The sequence below is a fragment of the Oenanthe melanoleuca genome, chromosome 13 (assembly GCF_029582105.1).
Source record: "Oenanthe melanoleuca isolate GR-GAL-2019-014 chromosome 13, OMel1.0, whole genome shotgun sequence".
NCBI classification, from domain to species: Eukaryota; Metazoa; Chordata; class Aves; order Passeriformes; family Muscicapidae; genus Oenanthe; species Oenanthe melanoleuca.
In genome coordinates, this window is record NC_079347.1 from 14497912 (window position 1) to 14523337 (window position 25426).

A 25426-nucleotide genomic window follows, 5' to 3' on the forward strand; every position below is an offset into this window, starting at 1 on the left:
TTGACTCTGTCAAGAGCCCACTGTCCCACTAAGCCTGTCAATAGGTACAGGCATGTCAGCAGCAAACTTCCTTATTTATGCACAGAATCAAAGTGGATAAAGCACACAAACCAAACAAAGCAATGGGTGAGCGCTGCTCTCACACACATATATCCAAAGAGAGATAAAAACCTCTTGCCCCAGAGTTTAAATCACTACAGAGGGCTGTCATCCACTCCTGCCCCACTGAAGATTGACCCCATGTGTAATAAAGGGGCTGGGATGCCCTCCCTCCCCAGCAGGGCAGGAGGTACCAGCAGGTTCACAGTGCAGCTCATGCGGTTGTCCTTGCTCTCGTCGCTCATCACAGCACGATAATCCAGCAGCCTCTCCAGGAGCCCCCTCACCAGGCTCACAAAGCTTTCCACCAGGCTGCAAATGCCAGGGTGCTGCTTGGCACACTCTGTAAGGCTGCAAGGACAGAAACATCAGGACAGTTCTGGGGGTAAATACTGACTTAGCCTAAATCAACTGCAGAATGCACTGGAAATTCCCTCTGTGAGTTGGTAATTTAGATATGCAGAAGACAGATGGCATATAAATCAAATGGGAAAAAAAAAAAAAAGAGAGAAAAGAAACATTTACTTTTCTTGTCTGAAAATGACACTGAATTCAAGGGTGTACCCACAACTTCAGGATAGAGAAATCTGCATCTGTGCTATCACAAGCTCAAGTCTCTGAAATGTCCCACTATTGCAATAAACACTGCAACACTGCACCATCCTCCCCTCAGCATAAAATGCAAAAATGTTTTCCTTCTCTTTGTACTGTTACATATGAGTAAAAGTTCAAATGAACAAGAATTATAATTTTAGTTCAAAAAAGACATCACCAGAATATTTTACTTTGAGAAACAAGAAAAACCAATCAACTTTCTTCAGATTGACAAGAGCAACTTGATCTCTTCTGATAAAAATACAGGAAAGGGAATTTTATATTTTGGCATCATCAGTTTCAATTCACATTAACAAAATATTAGCATACACTGTTTCTAAAAAGTGCTGAAATGATTTAGGGGTAGAAATTTCACTTTACTGTCAGAACTTTGTTTTCAACATTTAACTGTTTAAACAACATTAAGTGATTACCTGCATCTCATTAAGGAATATTTTCTTTCTTTGCTTAAAAGAAATAATTTCTTTCTTTGCTTTTCTTTTGTTTCCTCTACTTAACATTCTGGTTAATCATTGGGATCCTCTCTGGCAAACTGCATTTTTTATACATAGTATATATATTTATATACACACACACACATACATATATTTTCACATATATTATTATAAATACAAGCATTGGGTCAGGCAGATATGCAGTTAATTTCCTCCAAGGCAGTCCTGCTTTGTGTGGGTAGCTGGGAAGGTTCTGACCTCTTAGTGCTCAATTATTCATTGAGCTCTACATCATTGTTTTGCAGACACTCAGGTAAAAAAAAAAAAAAAAAAAAAAAAAAATCAGTAATTTTTAGACACAATATTTTTTTAAATTCTAATTAAAACGTATACTGTTTTAATTAATAGCAACACAATTTTTGTAACTCCTCATAATTATTTGAACCTTCTTCAGAAAATACATATTCATGTTGACTTCAATTGCAAAGAAATCCTCCAAGCTCTGGCCTAGAATGGAACCTCTGCAGAATACCCAGGATTAAAGTTTCAAATCAAGCAAAGTAAAAGCAGCATCTAAAGTTTATTCCTTGGATTGTGCAGCTCCAGTGGAGTTACTGTCCTGGCACAGAGGGAATGTCTGAAAGAACACTGATATTGTACAGGACAGGAGGGACAGAGGCCAGCACATAAAACCAGAATATTCCAGTTACTCTTGTCTGACTGGTCTGAAACTGAAATATTTAAATCAATAACTGACACATGGCTTATAAAATACACTGCAAGTGGAATGGAAACACTACAGGGGCTGAAGAGTGACAACTGACAACAAAGGCCAGAGCACATTAAAAGATGTTTGGGGCAAAGAAAATAAGAAAGCCTCAGAAACACATAGGAGACTGGAATATTTTACAGGAAAATTGTGTTATTTTACATCTAAAAGTATCAGAAACAGTGTGAGACACTAATGAAGGAAAGTACAGCCACCATTCCAGTGACTATTATGGATTTCTGCCACATTTCCCCTGGAAAAACAGCAAACAAGGCAGGGCTGTGAACGTTCCCTGACTGCACAATGAGCATGAGGACCAAGACATCACATTTTTTCCCAATACAAGCAGAAAAACATTGACATAAACCACAAGCTATTGCTGGGTCTCACCCAGCATGAAGTACATAACTCCAGTCACTAAAGAAAGGTGAACCAGAGTCCACATAAAGAACTACAAAAAGAACAGGAGAGAAGAATTCCTGTCTCTTGAGGGAAGATTCAAAAAGTTGTATTGCTCAGCTTTATACAATAATCCCAATAAAAAGGACCACAAAACTTCAGAGGATTTTTTTACCCCCAGGAGGGAGCAAGAAACCTTTGAATTTTTAAACAGAGCTTGAAAAAAAAAATAGCAAATTTTAAATAAAGAAAGATTTGCAATAAAGCTGGAGAAAAACAACTGCATAGCATGGGCCACTGCAATGATGGGGAACTGGAAAGCTGCCAAGTGCCTTTTCCTGATGTCCTGTATTAGGAACTAAAACGTGGCAGAGCTCATTTTCTGAGCCTGAGGACAAGGGACAATGCACAGCTTGTGTGCATGGAGCTGCTCTGATCCTCCTGCCCTTCCCAGGCAGGGCAGCCCTGACTGCTCTGCTGTTGGGAACAACTCCTCATCCCCAGGACAGGTCACAGCCCTCAAGGGCCACACTCACATTTAGGTCTAGGAAGAGTGCTTAAACCTCTGCTGAACCTGTTTAGTTAATTTTTATGGGCATGGAGAAGTTCCCAGCACCCAGCAGCGTGGGCAAATGTTGGTTGCAGGGGTGAGCAGCAGCACAGAAACCACTGAGTGCTGCCAAATCTGCCTTCAGGTGACACTGGAACTGTACAGCAGGAGATCTGCTGATGAAAAAATGGCCAAATGAAGAAACCTGGAGACAAATTTAACTGGGTCTCCTTCCAGCTGGAACAGGAGTTTGGAGACAGAGGCCTGAAATCCCTGCTGTGAAAGGTGTGAACTGAGAGAACAGGTCCTGCCACAGGCAGGTCAGCAGCCTCTGCTCCAACACTCCATCTACAGGTGTCATTTAACAAAATCTGGGGATGGGATGAATTGTCATCTTTAGAAATGTGGAAACTTTGAACTTGAGGCCTGCTAGAAAGTGGGGCAGTACCACTGGGAAAACCCAGATCTGTCAGAGCAAGAAGAGGTCCTTGCAAAGGCAGGAGATCAAAAGCTCTGTGCTGTGTTTGATGACACTCCTTGACTGCACTGCTCAGAGATGGGGTTTGACTGGAGAAAGCCACTTTCCAAGAAAAGGGCTGGAATGAAAGAGCAAACAAGGCAAGCAAATAATGTTACACAGCTCAGGAAGAGTGAACTTCAAAGGGTCACAAACACAGGATCTGAGGGAAGCTTTGCTCTTTGCATAGATAAAGTCTCAGTTTGGACACTCTCTCTAGATTTAAGGCAATGTAGTATTTCAAACAAGATGGAACAATGTTCAGAAAACATTCCATATGATAAACTGAAATACTGGGGTTGTTTACCCTAAGGGAAATCCTGAAGGAAACTAGACAGCAACATTCAAATTTGATAAAAGCTGCTGCAAAAAGAAACAGAATAAATGATTCTTTATGTCCCCTGTGTGTGTACCCAAAGCCTTCATGGTTCATCTGATGAGAGATGTGACTTTGAAAAGATTGCTACCCCTACCCAGAACTGCAACCCATACAGGAAAAAAACATGCACAAGACATCACAAAGGCTTATTTAAATTCAGACTTGTCTGAATAATCTCTTGGAGTCTAATCTAGATATGTAAAAATGCAGGTTAGGTATAACTTCTCCATAATTTAGCTGAAGCACAAAACAGCAAAAAGCAACCAGGAAAATAATTTCAATGAGCAAACTACAGTGCAAACCAGGTGTAGGGAAGCATTATGGTATTTCCAGCCCCCTTCATGAAAAGAGTCGTTAAGATTCTATTTTAGGTAAGGTTACCAACCTGAGAAGTGGGAACAATAAGATAGAAACACATCCTGAAGGCATTTGTTCTATTTATTCTCATGCAGTACTTACATGGACTCAAACAGCTGCATGTAGTGTTCATCCCCTCGTCCTCCTTCCACCTCATGATCCAACTTCAAAATGATTTCATTTTCAAACTAACAAAGAAAGAAAAATCAAAACACTGAGCAGCTATCCTGAGGTCAACACACTTCAGCATGGCATAAAAAATGTACCTTTGATAATCATGTCACATATTCCCCAGGGTAAAATGCTTGGGCATATTCTGGTCTGGGCTGCTAGCACAGCTGAAAACCTGGACACAGATTTTCACAAAGCTTCCCCTGCACTGGGTACATGAGACACAAGCTGTCTGCAGCAGCTCAGACAGTCTCTGTCCTCATGCAAACAACTGCACCCTGTTCATTAGACAGGAAAGATCTACCTCAGGGCTCTTGAAGAGTCATTAACACATCAAGAGGCACAGGGAGAGCATTAGGGGAGACCTACATTGAAATAAAGCTCAGTTGCTTTACACAGATCTAATTATTAAAACCACTGTAAAAATGACAGAATTCATTACTGTGCTAATGCAGCAAGTTTTCATGTTCTTCTTTGATACAAAATTTCACACAATTGTCAGTACACGAATAATTCTGCTTCTCCCTGGAGTGTTTCTGTGTAATTGAGAGCTTTGGCAGGCTGGGATCATCCCATCAGAGAGCTGGAAGCCTCTCATGGTACAAAGAATTACTGTGGTATTTCAGATATAGTACTTTCAGATAACTGCAGTGGAAAACATTTTACCTTATTTCAATATATCCTCATCAAAACATTCAGCTCTGAGCTGGAGAAGCCAAGCCAGGGCTACACAGAGGAAGACAGTCCTTCCTCTTAGAGAACCAAGCAGGTCACAAATTTCTTCAGTTTTAAAGAACATGACATTCTAAATGAAAATATGATACTAGATGTACTTCCTTCAAGTAGGTCATGATTCAAACTCTCCACCCAATAAAATGATTCATCATTTTTCAAGAACAAAGGCCAAACTTCCCTCTCTTTCCCCCAGTGTCCAGCCCAGATCTGCTGGCCACCCTGATCCTGCAAACTGCTCTTGAGGCAGAAACTGAAGCAGCTGCTGCTTCTTCCAGGCTTTGAAACAGCATCTTGAGCAGCCAAACTCCTCCACTGCTCACACCAAGAGCAAAACCTGGGCTGAGAGCAGTGGCAGTGCAGCTGCACTCTGCTCTGGAAAGGGGCAGGGAGGAAGGAGCCATTTCCACCACTTTGTTACTCTCAGGTTTTACTGCTCTAATATTAATTCATTCTCTGTTATTAGAATACAAAAGAAAGACTGCCTGTTGAACAGTGCATGCTACATTAATATTAGAGAATAAAGAGCCATCATTGAAAAATAGCTTAGCAGAAAAAAAATAAAACTGCTCTGTCTCATCCTGGTTGAAATGGAAGTCTAAAGGGCTCTGAATTAATTTTTGTGTGCAAGCAGGATGTGTATTAGTATTCAATGTGGGTAGCACAGGTGCATGGCAGTTTCAGGACAAGGAAACATTGAGCAAAAACATCCAATCCAGCCATTTTCTGTGGGCTTACTGCAGTAAGACAAATCTGTGAATATAGTGCAGGTCAAGCACCAGTTAAATCCACCTCTTAAAGCCTTCCTAGTACTTATTCAGCAGGTAGAGAATTGATTACTTCTCAAAGAGGCAATAATTTCACATTGCTGGATCTGAACAAAAAACTCTTTCTAAGCATCTTTCCTTCAGTTTCTCAACGAGCTGTAAGAAGAGAAAAAAATCAGCTGCTTGCATCAAAACAAATAAAAAAGTTGGCAAAAATATAAAATAAAGTTTTAATGTTTCTGCACATCTAAATTAAGCTCTGGAAAGTGTATCTTTCCTCTCACTTAAACAGAGTATGCCTAATTGTCACTAATTTGGCACCCAAGTTCAAAGTTTAGCTTTAAACTGTCTTGAGTTGCAATACAAGATATGACCAGAAATGTGAATTCTGTCACCATCTGTTGAAACCAGGTTGGGCAGTGACCCTGATCTCCTGGCACATATTATCTGCTAATGGGCCATCTTTAAACCAGCTGGGCAATCATCTTTATCTTTCCCACAGCCCATCCTCCCTCCAGGAGATATCTCCTGTTAATGGCCATTGAGTCCCAGTGCATGACTGATAAAATTCCATCATCCCACTGGGAGATGCTCCAGCCAGGGGAGCAGCCAAGCCTTTCCTACCCAGATAAAAACTGAGATTTGGAACATCAGGGCAGCCTTCTCCACTGGATCCAGAGGAAAACTGGACTTTTCCACATCATCCCTGGACCTTCAGAGAAAACTGCACCTTCTCCAGGAGCACTGCTCCAGCTGAACCACATCTGCCACTGCAGGAGGATGCAGCCACCATTTAATTGGACACCCTGGCTGATGGGATGGCAGGTTGGATTCTGACTCTGTCAGTGCTTTGGGTTTGTTTTGTAATACTGTATTTCTATTTTAATTTTCCTAGTAAAGAACTGTTATTCCTAATTCCCATATTTTTGCTTGAGAGCCCCTTAATTTCAAAATTATAATAATTTGGAGGGAGGGGGTTTACATTCTCCATTTCAAAGAGAGGCTCCTGCCTCTCTTAGCAGAGACCTGTCCTTCAAACCAGAACATAAACCCAGCTGCTTCTCTAATAGATGCAAGGCATCTCCCCAGCTCTGAGCACACCTCAACACCAAAGCACAAAACACATCCATGTTTTCCACATGGATCTCTGAAACACCAGGCTGTGAAACTCAGCCCCTGCTGCTGAGATCAATCCTTCTGAAACCCCTACACACAGCAAGGTTTCAAGGGCTGAGAGGAAGAAATGGGGCTGTGCCAGAGGAGCTGGCTGAGGACTGCCAGGCACTGCCACAGAACCAATGTCTGCCCCCCAACATGGAGCCTGGAACCCCAAGAGCACAGCAGCAGCCAGCACTGCTTCCTGACACGGTCCCCCAGCAGTCAGCAAGGAAAGCAAACACAGAAACTTCCCCAGATGGCTCCAGCAACTGGCAGAACCCACGAGAGATACTAAACTGAAAATACCAAACACAAACAGAATGATTTATTTGAAATATAAACACAGATGAATTAATCTTTCCTAAGCCAAGTTAAATCTGCAGTGTAACTCAAATCCATGTTTATTTAAATGATATTTTAATTTTCTCTGGAAAGAGCTAATTTTCCTTGTTTATTTATTTATTTATTTACTTTTTTAAAAGCAAGAATTTTTCAACTCCTGGGCTCAGATCACAGTTAGAACAAGCAGAACTAGATCTCTTGATGATGTGTCTTCCTTTGGGAAGTCTTAATAAAATTCACAACCTGATCTTTCAAGGAAAGGCAAGGTGGGTGATCAGCATTTGGAGGATGGGACTTTTTTAACCCTGTGTATCCAACACATAAGCAATGAGTTTCTCTTCTGATTTGAAAGAGAAAGGGATCTATCTCCAGGACTGAATCTATCCACAGACACTGAGAGATGAATAAATTGGCTTTCCAAGATTCCCAGCTCTCTGAGCTCATGATAGGCAGAGCCTTGATAGCTAAAATTAGTGGATATTAATGGCTCCCTCTCTACATCTTCAATTAGAGTTAAAATTACAAGCTTATGTAACACTGCTCTGGTGAATGGAAATTACATGTGCTAAGTAGAAGAAAGGATTGCAAGAAAATGTCTTACTGTGTCCTACACCTACATACAGATTCCAAACCATTAAATGTATTTGTAGAACAATTCATTCTTGAGACAGCCACAGGTGGAATTGTGTTTTCTCTGGGATTAGACGATTTCCTAGAAATAGCTAAATAAAATTTCTTGCTTGATAAATTCGAATGACTTGATATCCTTACTGCCTGTTGGTTGTGTGCATACAGCCCCCAGCCCCAGCACACCCTCTGTGCCCCCCAGAACAGAGCCCTGTCCCAGCACAGCTCCAGGGATGTTAACAGACACAGGATTTTTGGGAAAGGTTATTAAATCATGTGGGAGGTACCAGACAAGCTCTGGTTCCTGTGCTGGTACAGACTCAGCTCATAAAGATGTTTCTGTTTGTGCTTTTCCCCCCCCCTCTTCTCTCATTAGAGAAGATTTGATTAGAAATAAATTATTTATATTTTTAAAGTTCCACAAAATTATGTTTTAAGTGAATGTCATTCTGGGCTCCTGAGTGCCCCAGGCACTCTTGAAATAACATGTTGTCATTCTCAAAATTTTATACTAAAGCTTTTTAAAAAACCCTTTATACTACTGAATGTCAATTTGCAAATGAAAATTGCCCACTACCAAAACCTGTAGTTTATGAATTTGTACATCCAATAATTATCCATTCATGTAACCTATTTTCTCCTTTTAAATTAAGGTGGTAACAATATTAAAACATAAAACTCAATATGCCTTTCCTTTAAAATACGTATTTTAAAAAACTTACCAGAATGGCTAAACTTAACAAAGGCAAGTTTTTTTAATCTTAATTACCTCATGCATAGCAACAGGGAGGATAAACCCCGTGATTCTTGATGAGGAAATGATCACAACTCCTAAAGCAGAACATTAGAGTCCAATGAGACTCAGCTGCTCAATTATGAAATAGCTTTTGCACCATCTGATGAAAACTCCTTCTTTTCCTTAAGCTGCAATAAACCAAATGTCCTTGTTCCTTGGCACTGTAAAATACCACCTGAAACTTATTTTTATGGCAGGAGAAGTGATTCAGTGGGCACTGGAGTGCCTGGCCTCTCCCAGGCTCCCAAGCTGCTGCTCCTGTTAGTCAGGCAGGATGACTGATGAGTTTTTGGGATTCCTGGGCTGCACAGATCTGTGTGTCTCTCCCAAGAGAGGAGGTATAAGCCGTGAGCAGGAAAACATTTTTAAGAAGGCAAATATAGGACTATCAGGACACGGAGGGAACAGATGCACAGTAACAAAGTGGTTTTTAATCTTGGCCTTGAACCAAAAGCTTTGCACTGTGGAATACAGACCAAAATGGAAATTCCATCTGCTCATTTGTTCCACACTTCATTGACACAGAAATGCCCCAAATGATTTAAAGTATTAAACATAGCTGGGTATACAAGATATTTATATTTACATGTCTCTCAAATGATGCCTTTTTGTTTGCCATTTTCCCTTACACAGACTGTCCTGAATTAATTATTTGTGTAACTACAAAGCTGAATATCCAGTTTATGATTTACTGTGGGAGGCAGAGTGCAAACACAGAACAAGGTGAGTCCATAGCCAAAGAGCTCGAGGAGAATGGAGATGTCAGGCAGGGATGGATATTCCACTGCTCAGGCAGACACAGCAAGCAGTGGCAGCAAATTTAGATTACAATCCCTAATGTCCTGCCCCACATTCCCATTTCTATTCCATCAATCAAAACTATTTCATAGTGACTTAAAAAGTCTTTTTCCTTTGCAAAATCACTGCCAAAAACACTCCAGGAATTTCAGTCCATCACAGTGATTACTTTTTCTCACAATAAACATTTAGAACAAGTTACAGTTTCCTGGTAAATCTGATAACATATATTTAACTATTCACTGCTCCTCCTGTCAGATACTCTGTATTGAAACCTGGAAGTTTTGGCTTACCAATATCCATGTCACAAGAGAGGTGGATAAGGAAATATTTAGATTATAGAGGATCCCTAGAGGTCATTTAATTCTATCTCCTAATTAATGAAGGGCTGACTTCAATGTAAGTCTTGCTGCTCAGAATCTTTCCAGTAAAATCCTGAAAATTTGGATTAAGATCCTGCAATCTCCCTGGGCCCCTCTTTGCTATTCCATCTATTTGTTGCTGCCATTGCAACAAGTTCTGCCTAAGTTGAACTAATTCACTCTGGAGATCCTACACTTGCTGTTTCTTTGCTTTTTAATATTTGGGATTTCACTTTGTGTAAGCAGAAAAGCTCACTTGGCAAACATTTACCAGAAATACTGAGCATGTGACATTTCAATGCATTTCCATGCAGAGCATTTGTAATTACCTTTTTGAATTCTCCTGTCCTCTGATATTCACACAGCATCATGTCAAAGAAAATTGGGATTGTGGCTTTTCGTAGTTCGACTTCTGGAATAAGAGTCATTTCCAAGATGGGCCCAACCATCCCTGGGATAAAGCAAATTTTATTCTGGCCTGAAACAAAACCAAAAATTGAATATTTGAGGAGCAAACCAAATATTTTTAGGAAGACATCTAGGAGTTGCAATCATTTAAAGTAGTGTTTAAGCCACCTGTGTTGGTCAAGTCTTACAACTCAGTCACTTATTTTCATTTCTTCTCTAAAGCTGGGGGCATGTGAATGGGTTTTGTCTCCTTCTAAGGGGCCAGAATGCAGTGCCAGGAATAAGCAGGAATGCCAGAGGATCTGATATTTTCAGTGAAGAATTCAATTTTTCAGTTTTTGACATATCCTTATAAATATTTAGAGCAGAAAGTAACAAATTACCCTAAGAACCTCCCAAATTCTACCAGCAGGAGAGCAGGACAGGGTAATGTCACATGGAGTAACCTTTCTGGAAGGAGAAAAACCATTACTGGCTTTTAGAATTAAATCAGACATTGCAACAATGAATCAAAAGCAACCAATGCATCAAAATCAGAAACACCATCCCCAGAACTCAACTGCTGAACCCCCAGGGAATGATCTGGTAGGACCAGGGTTCCAGCACCCAAATCTGCAGAACACCTGGCCAGGTCCCAGGGGTGCCCTGATAAATGGAGCAGAGCAGAAAACCCAAGGAGCTCTGTGGGTGTCACTGCTGCCTGAGCTTGTAAGGAGACAAAAACCTTCTCATCAGCAAATGTGAGACTTGTTCCAAACCAAGGAGTGTTCTGAGTCTGATGCTCCCCTCTGATGTGTGCCCTGTGATTTTTTAATGCAGATGCCACAGAAAAATTTTCCAAGATAAAATGAATATTCTACCTAAGTTCAGTTAATAGGAAATGATCCCAAAGGAGTTAGCAAGAAACTCTCAAAGGAAGAGCAGCAGAGCCTGGCAGTGTGACAAATGTAGAAATGTTTTTTGGAATTTTAATACAAACAGATTCTAGATCTGAGTCTCCTAATTTGCAGAATCACAGGTTCAGGCTGAGCAGTGACCATATCAGGGAAAATTCATCCAGTCTCAGTCCTGCAAAATAAGGCTCTGAAACCTGATTTCAGTCATGTTTGAAAGCTGAGAGAAGGTTGTGAGTTCTCTTTTAAATACAAACCTGGCTGTAGTCCAGCTGTATCTCATATTGGCTCCAAGCTTAATCACAAGAGTGAAAACATATTTTAAGTTCAAATTCAGAAATATTTACAAAAGCACTTCATGTTCAGATACTTTTCAATGGAACAAACATTATGTGACAGATTTAGGGGCAGTGAAGCTCAGTGTGCTACTCACCAAGTTTGTACCACATGTCACGGATAGCAAAGCCAATTAAACGTCTCATATCTCCATATCTGGGAGGAAAGGAAAAGGAAAGGTATTTTTATTCTTACCTTTTTTATCACTTTGCTACAAAATTAAATGTAAGATAAAGGATATATTTTGCTTACTTGTTCTGGATTTTGTTGTATTTTGCATGGGAAAAGTTTTCTAGCTGTAGTGAATCTTGGGTAATAAAAGCCACAGCCAAGTGAAAATAGTTGTTCCACAGCTGTAAATTGAATATAAGGAAATTATAATAATTTTGAGGAAAGCAGGAATAATATTAAATGATGCATAATGCAGAATAATTCATGAAACCAAATGATGCAAGCAATATGAGATTTTTATATTATGCAGAGATGTACATCGTTAGTATTATGCAATTAGCAGAAAAACAAGAAAGATGAATTTTAATAACCACTACTACACACTTGCTCTTAATAACAGAGCAGCTGAATAAATATTGCTAAAAAAAGATTCACATGAGATTCATTAGCCAGCAACATGAATCCCTGAACCAAAGCAGGACTGGGGGAACATGTTACATGCTGGTGGATCTTTACAAACTGGAGCTGAAGGCATTTGAGCACCACTTCAAAAGGCATCTCCTGCCTCCTCTTCGGGCACTAATTCAACAGCCATTTGTGTGAAATTCCAGTGTCATTTGTGAAGAGCTTTCCACATGAAAGAAGGACAAAATACACTCCTAAATAACAGCTGATTGTACTGAGCCTGCACTTGAAGCAGAAAAAAAGCCTCTGTGCTTACAGAGCACAGCCCTTAATTCCTGAAAGCAAACTATTTGTTCTACACACAATCAAAAACAAGCACTTCTCACACACTAGAAATGGAAAGGGAAAAGAGAAACTTCTCTAGGAAACAGAAATTTAAGGAAGGAAATGCAATTTTCAGAAGCTTTTAGACAGTCAGGAGCCGCTTCAAACACTTAAAAATGCAGCTGCAGCTAAAACCAGGGGTAGGGCTCAGTGAGAGAGCAGAAGGCAACGGGAAATCGATTCAGTGGTGATTCAAAGGGTGGAACTAAACATGGGACAGAGCTCTTCATTTCGTGTGGTCCAGTACAAGCCTGGGTTGGGAACCCCCAGGGAACAGCCTGGAAACAAAATGTTCTGTCAGAGCTGAAGTGGCCTCTGTCCTTTGTAGCCTGGAAAACTCTGGTGTGCAAATACCCAGGAAAAACAGATCCCAGCACACAAACCCACACCCAGAGCCACAGACATTTCCCGTAATAAATGCCATTCTCAAACGCCCTCTATGTTTGTAGATGATGCTGCTGTTAATTTGTTCCTCCCTGGAGGCTGTGCCCAGCCCCTGGAGGGCTCTGTGTGAGCACAGCTGGCCCTGCTGCACACACCAACCCTGTTCTGCAGCCAGTTCTGAGCCTGGCTCACCAGCACTAAGGCTGTCTGTACCTGAAGGGCCACTTTCACTCTCACCAAATATTTTAAGAGGCTATTTTGACCAGTGTGGAGTTCTCAGCCCCTTGGGAAGCTGTTTATTGATGTGCAAGGCACACACTGTGTATGTGTCAGTTACAGCAGTCAAATGGAAAATTTCTCTAATTGTTCTAGATTGTGGGGAGAAAAATGAAGGCTTACTCCTAAATGGTCTCTTATTTCATTTAATAGCTCCAAGTTGAGTGCCACCTTTGTCAGACACACCCTACAGGCTCCACCTGATTATTTATAAAATCCTTTTCCTTCCATCCTCAGAGTACTCCAAAATGGCTAAAAGATGGGATCCTTTCCCTTTCAAAAGCATATTCAAATTAAGGACTCACAAGGTTTCAAGCACCAAAACTAACTTTAAAACTCTGTGAGACAAAGCACCCTCTCTCTAAAGTAAAATAATATGGAAACAGATTTTAAAGATACAGTTATTCTTATGAGACACATTTTGTTTTCTCTTAACCCCACAATAAAATTCCAAGGTGTTTTGGACATCTGTTGAATTGGAAAATGTGGAATTAATTTAGCAGGAAATTTCCAGCCATCTCACAAAGAAAAGATTTGGTAATTATGCTAAAATATCATCCAGGAGTAAAGGCTGCAGCCTCCTCCTTCACACACCTCTGAAAGCTGATATTTGCTGGTGGAAGGATCAAATATGAACATCAAACTCTGTAATTTGATAATTTTCAAATGTGCAATACAATATCTAATATATAAAAATATAACAGTTTTATATTTCCAATATAGTTAATTTTAGCCAAATTTCCCAATGGTTTCACTCCCTATTAACCTCTGCATTGTTTCTGCAATGTTTATCACTGTCATACATACATTTTTTGCAGTGTGTATTTTTCCCCTGTGTATTTGTAATGCACTGAGGGTTTTGATTTTGGGATTTCTTAAAGAAAATTTTAACATAAAAAATAAGCTGCACAATTCTGTTTGTGATGTTAAAATACATTTCATCACTGGTGAGTTAGTAATGGAGCATAGCTCATGCAAGAGGGGTGGGAAAACACAAAAAATAAGCATTTCCTTTCAAATCACACTAACATTAGATTTTGGACCATGCCTTCTATAATAAAATTCTGTGGCATAGCTGATTAATATATGAATTATAATCACTATAAGAGCACAGATACAGAATTCTAATCCTTTCTAATGCCCTGTAGATGTAGTGCTAATGGAGGGAAGGGAGGAGGAGCAGGAATCAATAACATTTCCAGAGCAGAGGCTCTGCAGCAGCTGTGCCCCAGCACAACAAAATGCTTTGGGTTTGTTCACCCTGCCCTGCCCCAAATGTGTCCAGTGACATTCCCAGAGGAATTCTGAGAGGAATCCAGTGGCAGCAAGGGAGGGCACTGTCACAGGGCAGGTGTGTTCTGCATGGAAACTCCTCCTGGGCAGAGCAGGACTGGAAGCCAAAGGTGGTGCAGGTGACAGTGACAGAGTGAAAATGCTGTGCCCTGGACAGAGGCAGCACCTTGCAATGACATCAGCTGCCAACAGAAACAAAAATGTCCTGGAATCATCCTATCTACCACAGATGGCATCTTCTCAGACAGCTGTTGCAATATTGCATAACTACAGAAAATCGAAGTTTTTGTTACAATTAAGCCAAAGACACCAGGGTGACCTTTTTCAAAATATATTTCACAATTTTTAAGATTTTTGTTTTCTTGTTAAGCCTCTTCTGAAGAGCCCATCTCAACTCCTGCACCTTAAATCCAGAATTTACACCTTTTGATGGTGTAGCTGTTCTGCTGCCCTGCACAAGCCCAGCTGCAAAGCAGTGGTCTGGACATGGTGTCCAATCTTCACATTTGAAATTGGCAGATTACTAAAGAACTGCTACTTGATACAAACCAGCAAAATCCCAACATTACAACATCTTTTAAGAATGGCTGAATTTCCCTTGCCTTTACCAGGAGAAGCTGATAATGAACCCTACACCAGCAGCACTCCAGAGAAAAGGAAACATCAAAGGCAGCCCACAACAAATCCTCCTACAACTGCAGGAGTGCTGCTGACTGGGGGGCACCAGTGTGAGGAGGTGGTGGGGACACACAGGACACTGTGCCTGACACAGTTCTGCAATCAATTAGGAGAATCCTTGGAATATTATTTTAAATATTATTGAGAGCAAACAAAGAAAAAGATGGAAAGGAGAAAAATAAACAAAAAATATTTACAATCACACTAAGATAAGACTTTTTATTGACATGAAATGCAACAAAGAATGAAATTTTTAAAAACCAAGGACTAAGACACTGATTGTCATGGTGTTCAGGGCAAAGTCTAACCTCAGACCTGCTTGCCCTTTTTTTCTTGTATGCCACCAATATATCTCCTTATATTCTCTCCACAGGGTCATCCTGAATTCAGAGTTTTAATCTAGAATACTTTCCACAGTTGCAAGCCTTCAGATTTTTCCTTGCAAGCTCTGAACATGTACCTGGAAGGACACCTGCCAGCTGAGCTGCTCCAGCTCCACATGCCAAGGCAAGAGCTGCTAAACTCTGCTAAACTGATCAGACAGGTGAACTGCTGAATTAATTCTCCAGAATCCTGGAGTGAGAAAATATTCCCTGCCTTTCTAGATAACCAGTTTTAATATTTAACAGAACCTCTTTGTATCTAACACAAATGTAAGAAAATAAATTCTTTCAAATCCAGGGACATGAATAGAATAGAAACTGCTAAATATTGAGGGTTTTTACCTACTCCAATAATTCCTGCTGAAACTCCAGATTTCTGTGCATTAAATCCTCATGTTCCAGTTTATGTTCAGCACTGAAGAATGCAGAGTCATGCATTATGCAAGATTCTGTCCCTGTTTGTACTGTAGGCACCATGAATACTGGGAGCTCTCCTTCACTCCCACTTCATGGTTTATTTTTGGTCAATCACTTAATGAAATTTCACTCTCTTCTCTTCTGTAAAATTATTTCCTCTGGAGCTAACAGCTTTGTTTTATCAGCACAACAGTAAATATTCCATAACAGAAGCCTTGCAGGCAGACCTGGTTTTGTTGTGCTAAGTTTTGCTGCGTGCTGACACTGGAGAATCTCTGCAGGACACAACCTCTGAGTGCCACTGATGCACTGAACCCATCCCTTGTGCACTCTGTGTGCAAACCCAGAAAAAACCCCAACCCAAGGAAATCACCCCTCACCCAGCAGGCACTAAACTTTAGTTATCAGATGATTTTTTTACCTCCAAGACCAAAGACTCCCAAGCCCATGGTGGCCCTTGCTGCCTGCCCAGTGCAATGACAGCCTTGGTGCCAGAGCTCTGGGATCAGGGAAGGGCTCCCTGCCAAAATGGGAGGGTGAATCTGAGTGCTGACCTTGCTAAGGCAGGGAATTCACTGCTGTGCTGGGCAGGGGGTTGGGATTGTTCTCTCTATCCACCAGCCTGAGCATTGAACCTGTGGCTTTAAGGCAATGCTGAGCTCTAAGCTTAAGGACTGGAGCCACTCTTGATCAGACACAGCACATCCTTTCCCAGGCCCCAAATGGTAGCACCTCTTTCCCTTCTACCTGAATCACATAATAAATGAAAAAAGCAAAGAAAGAGGCCATGAATATTTTTTTTCTCCATTTAACAGGCTCAACCAGAGTAATAAAAAATTTTTTTCACTGCATTTCTCTAGATTTAAACCACACTTTCTTCACAGTTGACTTGCTTTGTTTGCTTTGGTTGTCTACTATTTATGGCCATGCAACCACTCAGCCAAGTGAAAATCCTCAGATCTATTTCTTTAAACAGCTTTTCAAATTCTTCTTTTAATTAAGACTTTGCTTCAACTCTTAATAATCTGATGTGAAAACACCATCCTGCAAACAGTAAAAATCAAGCACTTGTTTATAGAGAACTTAAAGTGTGGCACCTTTTTATTTTAGATAACACTTTGATTTGCATCTCTGCTCTCCCCAGCCCATTCAGCTCCTCCTGCAGTGTCTGGGCTCAGGGAGCTGCCCCAAACACAGGGCAGGGTTGGGATGTGTGGGGCTGGAAAATGAACAGCCCATGTGATTATCAGGCTGCAGCTCTTAACAACCATGACACTTACAATCTTCCAAATTTTCCCTCAAATCAAAATAGAAAAAGCAAGTTTCTTTGTCCTATTCTCAATTTTTAATAGGAATGTAAATAAAAATTGAAATACAGCTACACAGTACTATACAATAGGGTGAACTACTTTATGAAGTACAGGAGTTTCTCATTGAGTTAACCACTGCTCAGGTTTGCATACAGCCAAGATATATTAATTAAAAAAATACTGTGGGAAATCAAATTTATAATTAAGGATATTAGAAAATGTACTTTGCACTATTCAGACCTTTTTTAGTCCAGCTGCAATTTTTTAAATAGGTGTGTTTAGGGAACTCTTAGAAGGTTTGCAGAGCTTTTATTAGGAAAGAAAAGTAATACCTTGATTTCAAGTCTCTTATGAAGACTATAAGGGTATTACAATTCTTTACAGGGCATCACTTATTTACTAAAACATTGCTTACCTTACTCAGAGCCTCCAGATATTTGACAAGTCATGAATAAAAGAGCATTAATGCCTCCCCTTGAACTACAAGGGGCAGAGTTGAACTGCAGCATCCCTGGTTGTTTGACAACACTTTGGAAGGCACAGAATTGCCACAGGAAAGAGCTGAAATAAAGACTCCAGATCAAACTGCTGCTTTCAGGCTTGAAAAAGGCAGTGCACACCTTAATAAAACTTCGACAGATCCAGTCTTTATAGCCTGGGTGGTTTTGGTATCCTGCACATGGTCAGGCCTTTGTTATCTGCTTTTAAAAATTACTGACACCTCATGCAGCAAAAAGGGATCAAGTGCTACAGAAACAACAGGTTATAAACTGCTTGTTAATAAACTGATAGAGCCTAAGATTATCTCATAAATATGTCAAGGGCCTGAGAGTTTCCAACAGGGATATTTACTAAAAAAATACATTTAAAGTTCATTGGAAGAAATATATTTAATTGTGATTCAAAAATCTTTATAAAACCCATAATACATATACACATACATATGTATGTATACATATATACATTTGTATAATCCCACCTTTAGAAGGTAAAACATTTTTAATGAAATAAGGCAGGAAAAAGCTCTACATTTCCTACTTGGTGCCACTATAATTGAGTGTGAATCTTTTACATTTCTTTTCACCACTGCTTTTCAAAATCTCCCTGTGTAACCACGAGGCTCCTCTGCAGCTGTTTGGGACCAAGAGGTTTTGTGCTGAGCATCAAGAGACCAATTCCCAAATAGGTTTTAGCACAAGTGGAATCATTTAAAACAGATTGAAAACTGTGAGATGAACCATAAAATAATAAAGCCCTGAACTTTATGTAAAGGGTGAAACAGAATAACTTCACACACCATGATCACACAGCACTTAATGACAAATCCTGAATCTAAAAGTATATTTATATTTTAATACCAAATTAATGAATGTGAAAACTACAGATATTTTCATTTTTATCTAAAGGAAGCCAAACATGGTAAAATGCATAACAAAATAGTTCTGTTGCACAGAATGATATTGAACAAACAAAAAAACCCATCTAACTCTAATTAAAAATTATTACAGAAAGAACTAATAAAAACAAATAGATGAAGATAGATTTGTCAGTGAAGACTACAAGTCAAAAATAAATTCTATCTGCCAAAAACTCTAGGAAACAGCAAAGTTAAGCTCTTTCTGTCCAACATCCACAGCACTGACATTGTAAAGCCTCCATGTGCTACTACTGAGATCAACTTTCTGAAATCACTTGGCTAGCTAAGAAAAAAAAAAGTTTTGTGCTAGCCAGTCCTGAGCAGAATTACAGAAGAAAATACCCTGGTGGGGTGCCTTGTCACAAATGATCAAAGCCCAAAAACCATGGAAGATGGTCCAATCCTGCCACTCAGCCCCAGTATCCTGTCTGACACTGTGAATATCAGCCTGATGCTGACACTGAGCACAGCACCAGAGGGGCTCTGGCAGATGTGCACATGCTGCCTTGGCCCAGCTAAAACACTCAATACTTACTTGGACTTCAAAATTCATGTTCTCCAAAAATTTCTGGTTCATTGTCTCAGCAAATTTGTTGATGGCTCTCAAGAAGACCCTAAAAAATAATGAACAAAAGGCAGTGATATAGAAAAATGAATGTAAGCTTGGCAATCAATCCCCACTGTGTGTGATAGTGGTGGAAGCACATTTGGCACTGAACACACTGGGAGCATCACACCTGAGCACAGCAGTGACAATCTGTACAGTGGCACAGGATTTACTGTGCTGCCCATAAAAAAATTACACAACTGTCAAAAAGTTCCTCCACCTCTGCTGGAAAAGTCAGACAATAGAATTTTGCTTCCCCTGCTGCACACTCTGCTGCATTCCTGAGAAAACAGAGCAGTTCTTTCAAATCCAGTGTCACCTTCTGCCAAAGCCAGATCATTCACAAGGGTGGCAACACCTCCTGAAACAGCTCCTGTGCTCACATCATTAATTAGGAGCTGCCACTTCAAAGGTATTAAGTGCAGCTTTTCAGCTTTTTTACAGGTGGGGAGGGCAGGACAACACCTCTGCCCACTTTATAATCCCCAGGTGGATTATAAAAACATTCCAAACACTGAAAATACACATTCAAAACACTATACAGTTCTTCCAAGAGTAAGAGCATGAACATTACCCCTCCAGCCTGAAAAGCAGCCCCTATTTAAGCTCTTGATTAATGCAGCATGATTAAGTCATGTTTCTAAAGCTAATTTCTTTGTCTGACTTCCCAGCACGGGACATTCGTGAAACAAAAAATCAATTTTATCTTTAAATATTTATAAAGTTTATTTTAATAATTCAGTTGTTTTCAAAATTGGAAATTGACTGAAAGTGATCATCTGCCTCTGCTTCATAGGTAATTTTTTTAAAGCTATTAAGTGGAAGTATTTCTATGGAAAACACTGTAGGGGCAAACAGAAAGGTGAACACAAGGCAAAACCAATCCTAATTGCTCAAATATATTGATTGGCTGTCAACTAGATACTCCCAGTCAGGAAAAAAAATCTAATAGTTACAACAGTCAGGTCCAGAAATCCCCACTATCTCAGTGATTAGCAGCATCAGAGAAAACAATAATTCAATAATTAGGATTATCAGCAAAAGATTAAGAAACAGCAGGATATCCATATGTTACTGACAAAGGAATGCTGTGTCCTTGTGCTGGATCCTCTCTGGTGTTCCTGTGCCCCAACTCAAAAGGATAAACAAATAGGAAAAGGAAGAAGAGGGCAGAAAACACACAAATAATTGTGTGAGATTATCAGTCAGGGACCCTGACAGAGCAGGGAGGTGACAGGATCTATAAAATCGAAAGCACTGTGCAGATGAGAGGCTGAGTGCTCACAGCTTCTCAGGGCAGCATCAGAGAGCTCTGAGCACAACCAGGATGTGCATCCAAAATTAGCAAACCCAGCTTCTGTGTGAATCTTGCTCTACTCTGCAGCTCTTGGCTTTGGGATGCCTGAGTTTTATACTGGCTCAGAAGTGATCAGACACAGCAAAGGAGAAACTGAAGGGAGCACAATTAAATACCATTGGCCATTGGTAGAGCACAGCAAACAAGCTCTGCTGTTACACTGGTCCCCTGGCAGCAGAAACAGAACAGAACAGAAAGGAGTTTTAGTCCCATCACACACACAAAAAAAGAGAAATCAGAAGGGCTAAGTCCAGTTTTGTAACAAGGGAAGTAAAGAAAGAGTTCAGCTCTTGGCAGGTTTATGACAGGGAATCCCACTGAACCACTGAGCAACCACCCAGAGGAGTTCCCTGCTTCACTGGAGCAGCGACTGGCTGGAGTGACATCCCCTCTTGGGGGTTCTCCAGAGGAAAATGTTCTTTGCAAAACCTAAAGAAGAATTCTTTCCATCTGTGTAACACTCCCCTGTACTGCTGATGGGATCAAGGAACTCCAGTAATCATGCATGCAGTAATTATTGCATGCAGTAATTATGCATGGTGTCACACCTTGCCAAGGTGGCAGGGGGATGTAAGAGATTTCTGATGCTGCTGTCACTCACAGCATCACCCCACACACCCAGCTGAGCTCCCTGGCCAGCATGGTCCAGGGCATCCTCTGATCTCATCTTCCAGCACTGGCTCAGCTGATCTTGCCAGCTGAATTAAGGGGCTGATTTGTGACAAGCCAAGAGGCATCAAATCTCCTGCAGTACAAGAAATCAAATTTTGCTCAGTGCTCTCACTTGCTCTGCTGAACACCTGGTGCACACTCACAGGGCTGCCCTGTGCCCCAGTGTCATTTCCCAGGCTTGGTCACCTTTATGTGATCAGCTCCTAGATGTGATTCCTGCTGGAAGCAGTCCCACTCTGCCCTAGAGCAATAAACACATCCTTCCCCAAGGCTCCACTCACATGGGGACATTTATCTCCTCCAGCTGCCTGATACTTGACACAAACAGTTCAGGATGTTGCAAAAAAAGGGGATTCTAGAGGAGTGATTTATTTCAGGCAGCACAAAACCCCACACAGCTCAGCAGAATCAAGACAGGTTATTCTGTATCATCATCATTATCATCATTATTCTTCTGAACAGGAATTTTAGGTCAGGGCCTTTTCAGTGTTCAGTTTTCTGTAGCTTTGTATTGCTCTAGACCCTTGGATTTACAAAGTTTGTTTCTTGCCAACTCACATAAGCAAGTTCTTGAGCTCCAGCTGCTCAGGGAGAGCATTTCCCTTCACTCAGAGTTTTTGGCTGGAGCAGGAGGGGGTGTCTTCCATTTCTGAGGCTTTTAAATTCCCAGATTCTGTGCATTTCCACACTGTTCCAACACCATGGCAAAACACATCACCTAACTATCCAGACTCTGGTATAGTCAGGTGAGAATAACTTTTCTTGCAATAAAAAAATCCCACACTTTTCTCTTTACTTTTTTTTAAAGAGTACTTTACCCTTTAAACAGAAATATCATGCAAGATAAAGTAGAAATAATCACAGCTTAAACACACACGAAATTTATTAGTGGAAATCCATTTCCTAATATGGAGATATTACTGGGTATAATAAAATTTTTGTGAAGAGCTTGTGGTTTACTTTTAGCCACACAGAATAACCTCAGGGACACCTAAGAAATACTGAGGAATTGAATGCCCAGTAGAAATAATGGAAAATATTAAAAATATTTACTGGTTTCTATACAATATAATTATATGTAAGCTGTCTTCTGTAAACATCCCTTTCACTCTCACAAATATTTTTATCTGACAGACTGGAATGACACCTTTTCAGGGAGCTTGCAATATTTCCAGGCTGTCAAGTTCCAAATATTTTCATGCATTTGTATTTTGCCTAAAGGTGTATCTATTCCTGTCATTGGGAGTCATTTAGGCAGAGGGTTTGAATCTATTCCTGGCTCCTGCCAATGCCTCAATGATTTCACTGTCCTGCCTCAGTCTCCACTTTCACCAAAAATGGACATTAATTAAGTAGCCACAACCATGAAAATACTTGTAAAACAGTGTGAGATTTTGATGAAAAAAATGATAAAATATAATTTTAAATACCGATCTTTAAAGACTTGAATTAAATTGTCACATTTTCAATTAATTTTAATGAAATTATAATTTTTCTATGGTCATTCACTATGGAATTAATTTCTCATCAGTTTAAATAATTGTGATCTAAAACTGCTGAAATTCCTTTACCCACAATAACTTCAATGATATTTCCTGAGTTTATGAGGATTGATGCTTCTAATGTACAGCTCATATAAAACTCTTGGGCCTGAAGATTTATGGAAGATCTTCAAAGTCCAGAGTCTCTGGGCTAAATGTGGGTATAAAAATGCAGAGTTTTGGCTTAGGACAGCAACAAAATTGCCATGGTTCAGCTGCTCCTGTTTCCATCTCTGAATTTCCTGCTGCTTCTGCTTTACTTTATTGTATTGTCAGAGACATTTGTTAAAAATTTTGGCCAGAAAGAAAACCCAAAGAATAGAAACCTGTGCCACTGTACTGAGTTTCACACAATTAGATGTCTGTTCTAGGGGAGAACAGTACCTCGAGTAACATAGAGAAATAATTTAAGACAGAAAAAACTGAAAATTCATGTCACCCTAAGATAAAAATTTGATTTCAAGCTGTTTCTTGCTCAAAATAAAACAGAGGGATTGAGATGGAGCAAGGAAAGAATAATGTGTTTATAAACAACATATCAATCAAAATAGGATTTCAAGGCTATTTCTCAGAAGATGATGATTTTGTTTAACAGGAAAATAGGCCTGCATATTGTCCTTGCTTTTGAAGTGTAAATAAGTAATAAACCTAAAATTCAGATCTGCAACTCCAAGTTATTTTTAGCAAGCTAGTTAGGATTGTTACATCAGCTTCTTGCAACATAAAACAAGGAGAGGATTTAATAAAACAACCAACCAACCAAACAACATCCCCCTACAAACCCTAAACAAACAAAACCTTAAATTCATATTGACTATTCTTAGGTGGCTTTGCAAAAGCTGGCCTTTTTCCAAACAAAGAACCCTTCTGGGTCCACAGGATGATTCTGGGAAAGGTGCATAAATCAGATCCAGAATTAGAAATTTCCAAAATAATGAACAGACCTTTCCTCTGACTGTTCAGGTGAATTCTTTTAAAGCAGTGCCCAACTGCAGTGAGATGCTCTTCAATGTCTTTTCAGGTTCACATGACTCTACAATCTGTGAGTTCACTGCTGCAGCTCTCAGATGAGTAACCCAGATACTGAGGTGAAGGCTGAATGAATTCACTCAGCTCTTTATGAGCATCAGCTCCAACTCCTGCTTGCTGTGGCTCCTCAGGCCGTGGCTGCACTGATGCACTGACAGGTGGAAAAAATGAATCAAGTGTGACCTTCCACTGGATAATCAGACACAGAAAAAGGAAGTTTAAAAGAGTGTATTCTCTGTGTTGTGAAAACTTATTCAAAGAAGTCATTAAAATGATGGCACACATGAGGTTTTTAGTCACATCCAAAAGCCAGTGAAGGCACAGATAGTTTTTACAACTCAGAACTCCTTCCCACAAGCCCTAAGTGCTTTTCCTGCTGAGAGTTTTGTCCAAAATTGAAGCCAGAAGGAGTTACACTAGCTTCACTGTTTTTTGAAATCCCCCAAACTGATCAATCAGCATTTTCACCAGTGAATCCTCACTTGAACAGATGAGGAATATGAGAGAAGTTCTTGCAAACCCTGGAGGATTTACTGATTGTTATTTTTAAAGGTATTTTCTGATAGAAAAAGTTTGGCCATTATGCCAGTTCTATGAGATCTGGAGCAGGGAATAGCACAGCCAAAATAATACTCGTACATAATTTATATCAACTTAGTATCATCCTCATAAAATGTTGTGCAGGAGACACCTGATGGGGATTGAAACACAAGGGAAATCAGCTTAATTCAAATGATTCTCCTGTGGGCTTCTGTCACCTTTTCTTTGCATTGCTGTGTGCAGAACATGCAGAAGAAAGGACATTACAGAGTGAGAGGATTCAGAGTGGGTCAGACCCAAACCCCAGTGCTGGCCACTGTCCAGGACTGGAACAGTGAATGGCAACCATAAATTAATGCTGGAGGGTACAAAATACACAGAAGAGACCAGACAAGCAACCAGTGTGGCAGGAGAGACTAAAACACTCAGGTACTACAGGTGAAATAACAAAGCAACAGCAGAAATTATCTCCTAATAGCACAGCAATCACTGATTTAGAAACTAAGGGTAATGCAAGATGGAAACAATATTTAAAAACCTTGTGGCTACATGAAACCCAGTTATGAAGAGCACAGTAATGGCAACACTTGGGAAGAAATCCACTTCCATGGTAACTGGAGAAATATGGCCAGTGGCACAAAGAAAGGAGAATAATTTCATCATGTTTCTCCCTTGTGTCAACTCAGCTTCGCTACAGGCTGAAGAATAATTTCTTGAACCATTCATATTGAATTCTAATGATAAGGCAACTGCCATATTCCTAAAATCTTTTCCAATGTACACCCAGAGTGTAACTAAATAATATGATAAGAAAGCAACTGCTGCAAAATGGCTGTGCCCCAGCTGCTCCTGTCTCCATTATAATACTGGGGCTTGTTTCAAATATATATTGTGTTTTTCCTTATTAGCATTATTTGAAAATTTGCATTAAACAGCTATGCCAAGCATCCAGAATATTGCATGCTGTAATGTGTCAGAGTTACTCTGACAGCAGCACAATGAAATCCCAGAGAAAGTCAGGAATTGCAGTGGCTCTGAGCCAAATTTCCACGT

At 40.1% G+C, this 25426-nt stretch overlaps 1 protein-coding gene across 1 annotated transcript in view; it reads right to left on the reverse strand.

Annotated features, from left to right (window-relative positions):
* Positions 1 to 25426, reverse strand: part of DOCK2 (dedicator of cytokinesis 2) — a 150968-nt gene that overhangs the window by 24781 nt on the left and 100761 nt on the right. The window contains exons 30-35 of the mRNA XM_056502223.1: positions 19163 to 19241; positions 11762 to 11862; positions 11607 to 11665; positions 10202 to 10350; positions 4222 to 4307; positions 294 to 450 (exon numbers count right to left, since the gene is read on the reverse strand). Of these exons, the coding sequence (XP_056358198.1) occupies positions 294 to 450; positions 4222 to 4307; positions 10202 to 10350; positions 11607 to 11665; positions 11762 to 11862; positions 19163 to 19241 (631 nt within the window). The remainder of the gene's footprint in view (positions 1 to 293; positions 451 to 4221; positions 4308 to 10201; positions 10351 to 11606; positions 11666 to 11761; positions 11863 to 19162; positions 19242 to 25426) is intronic.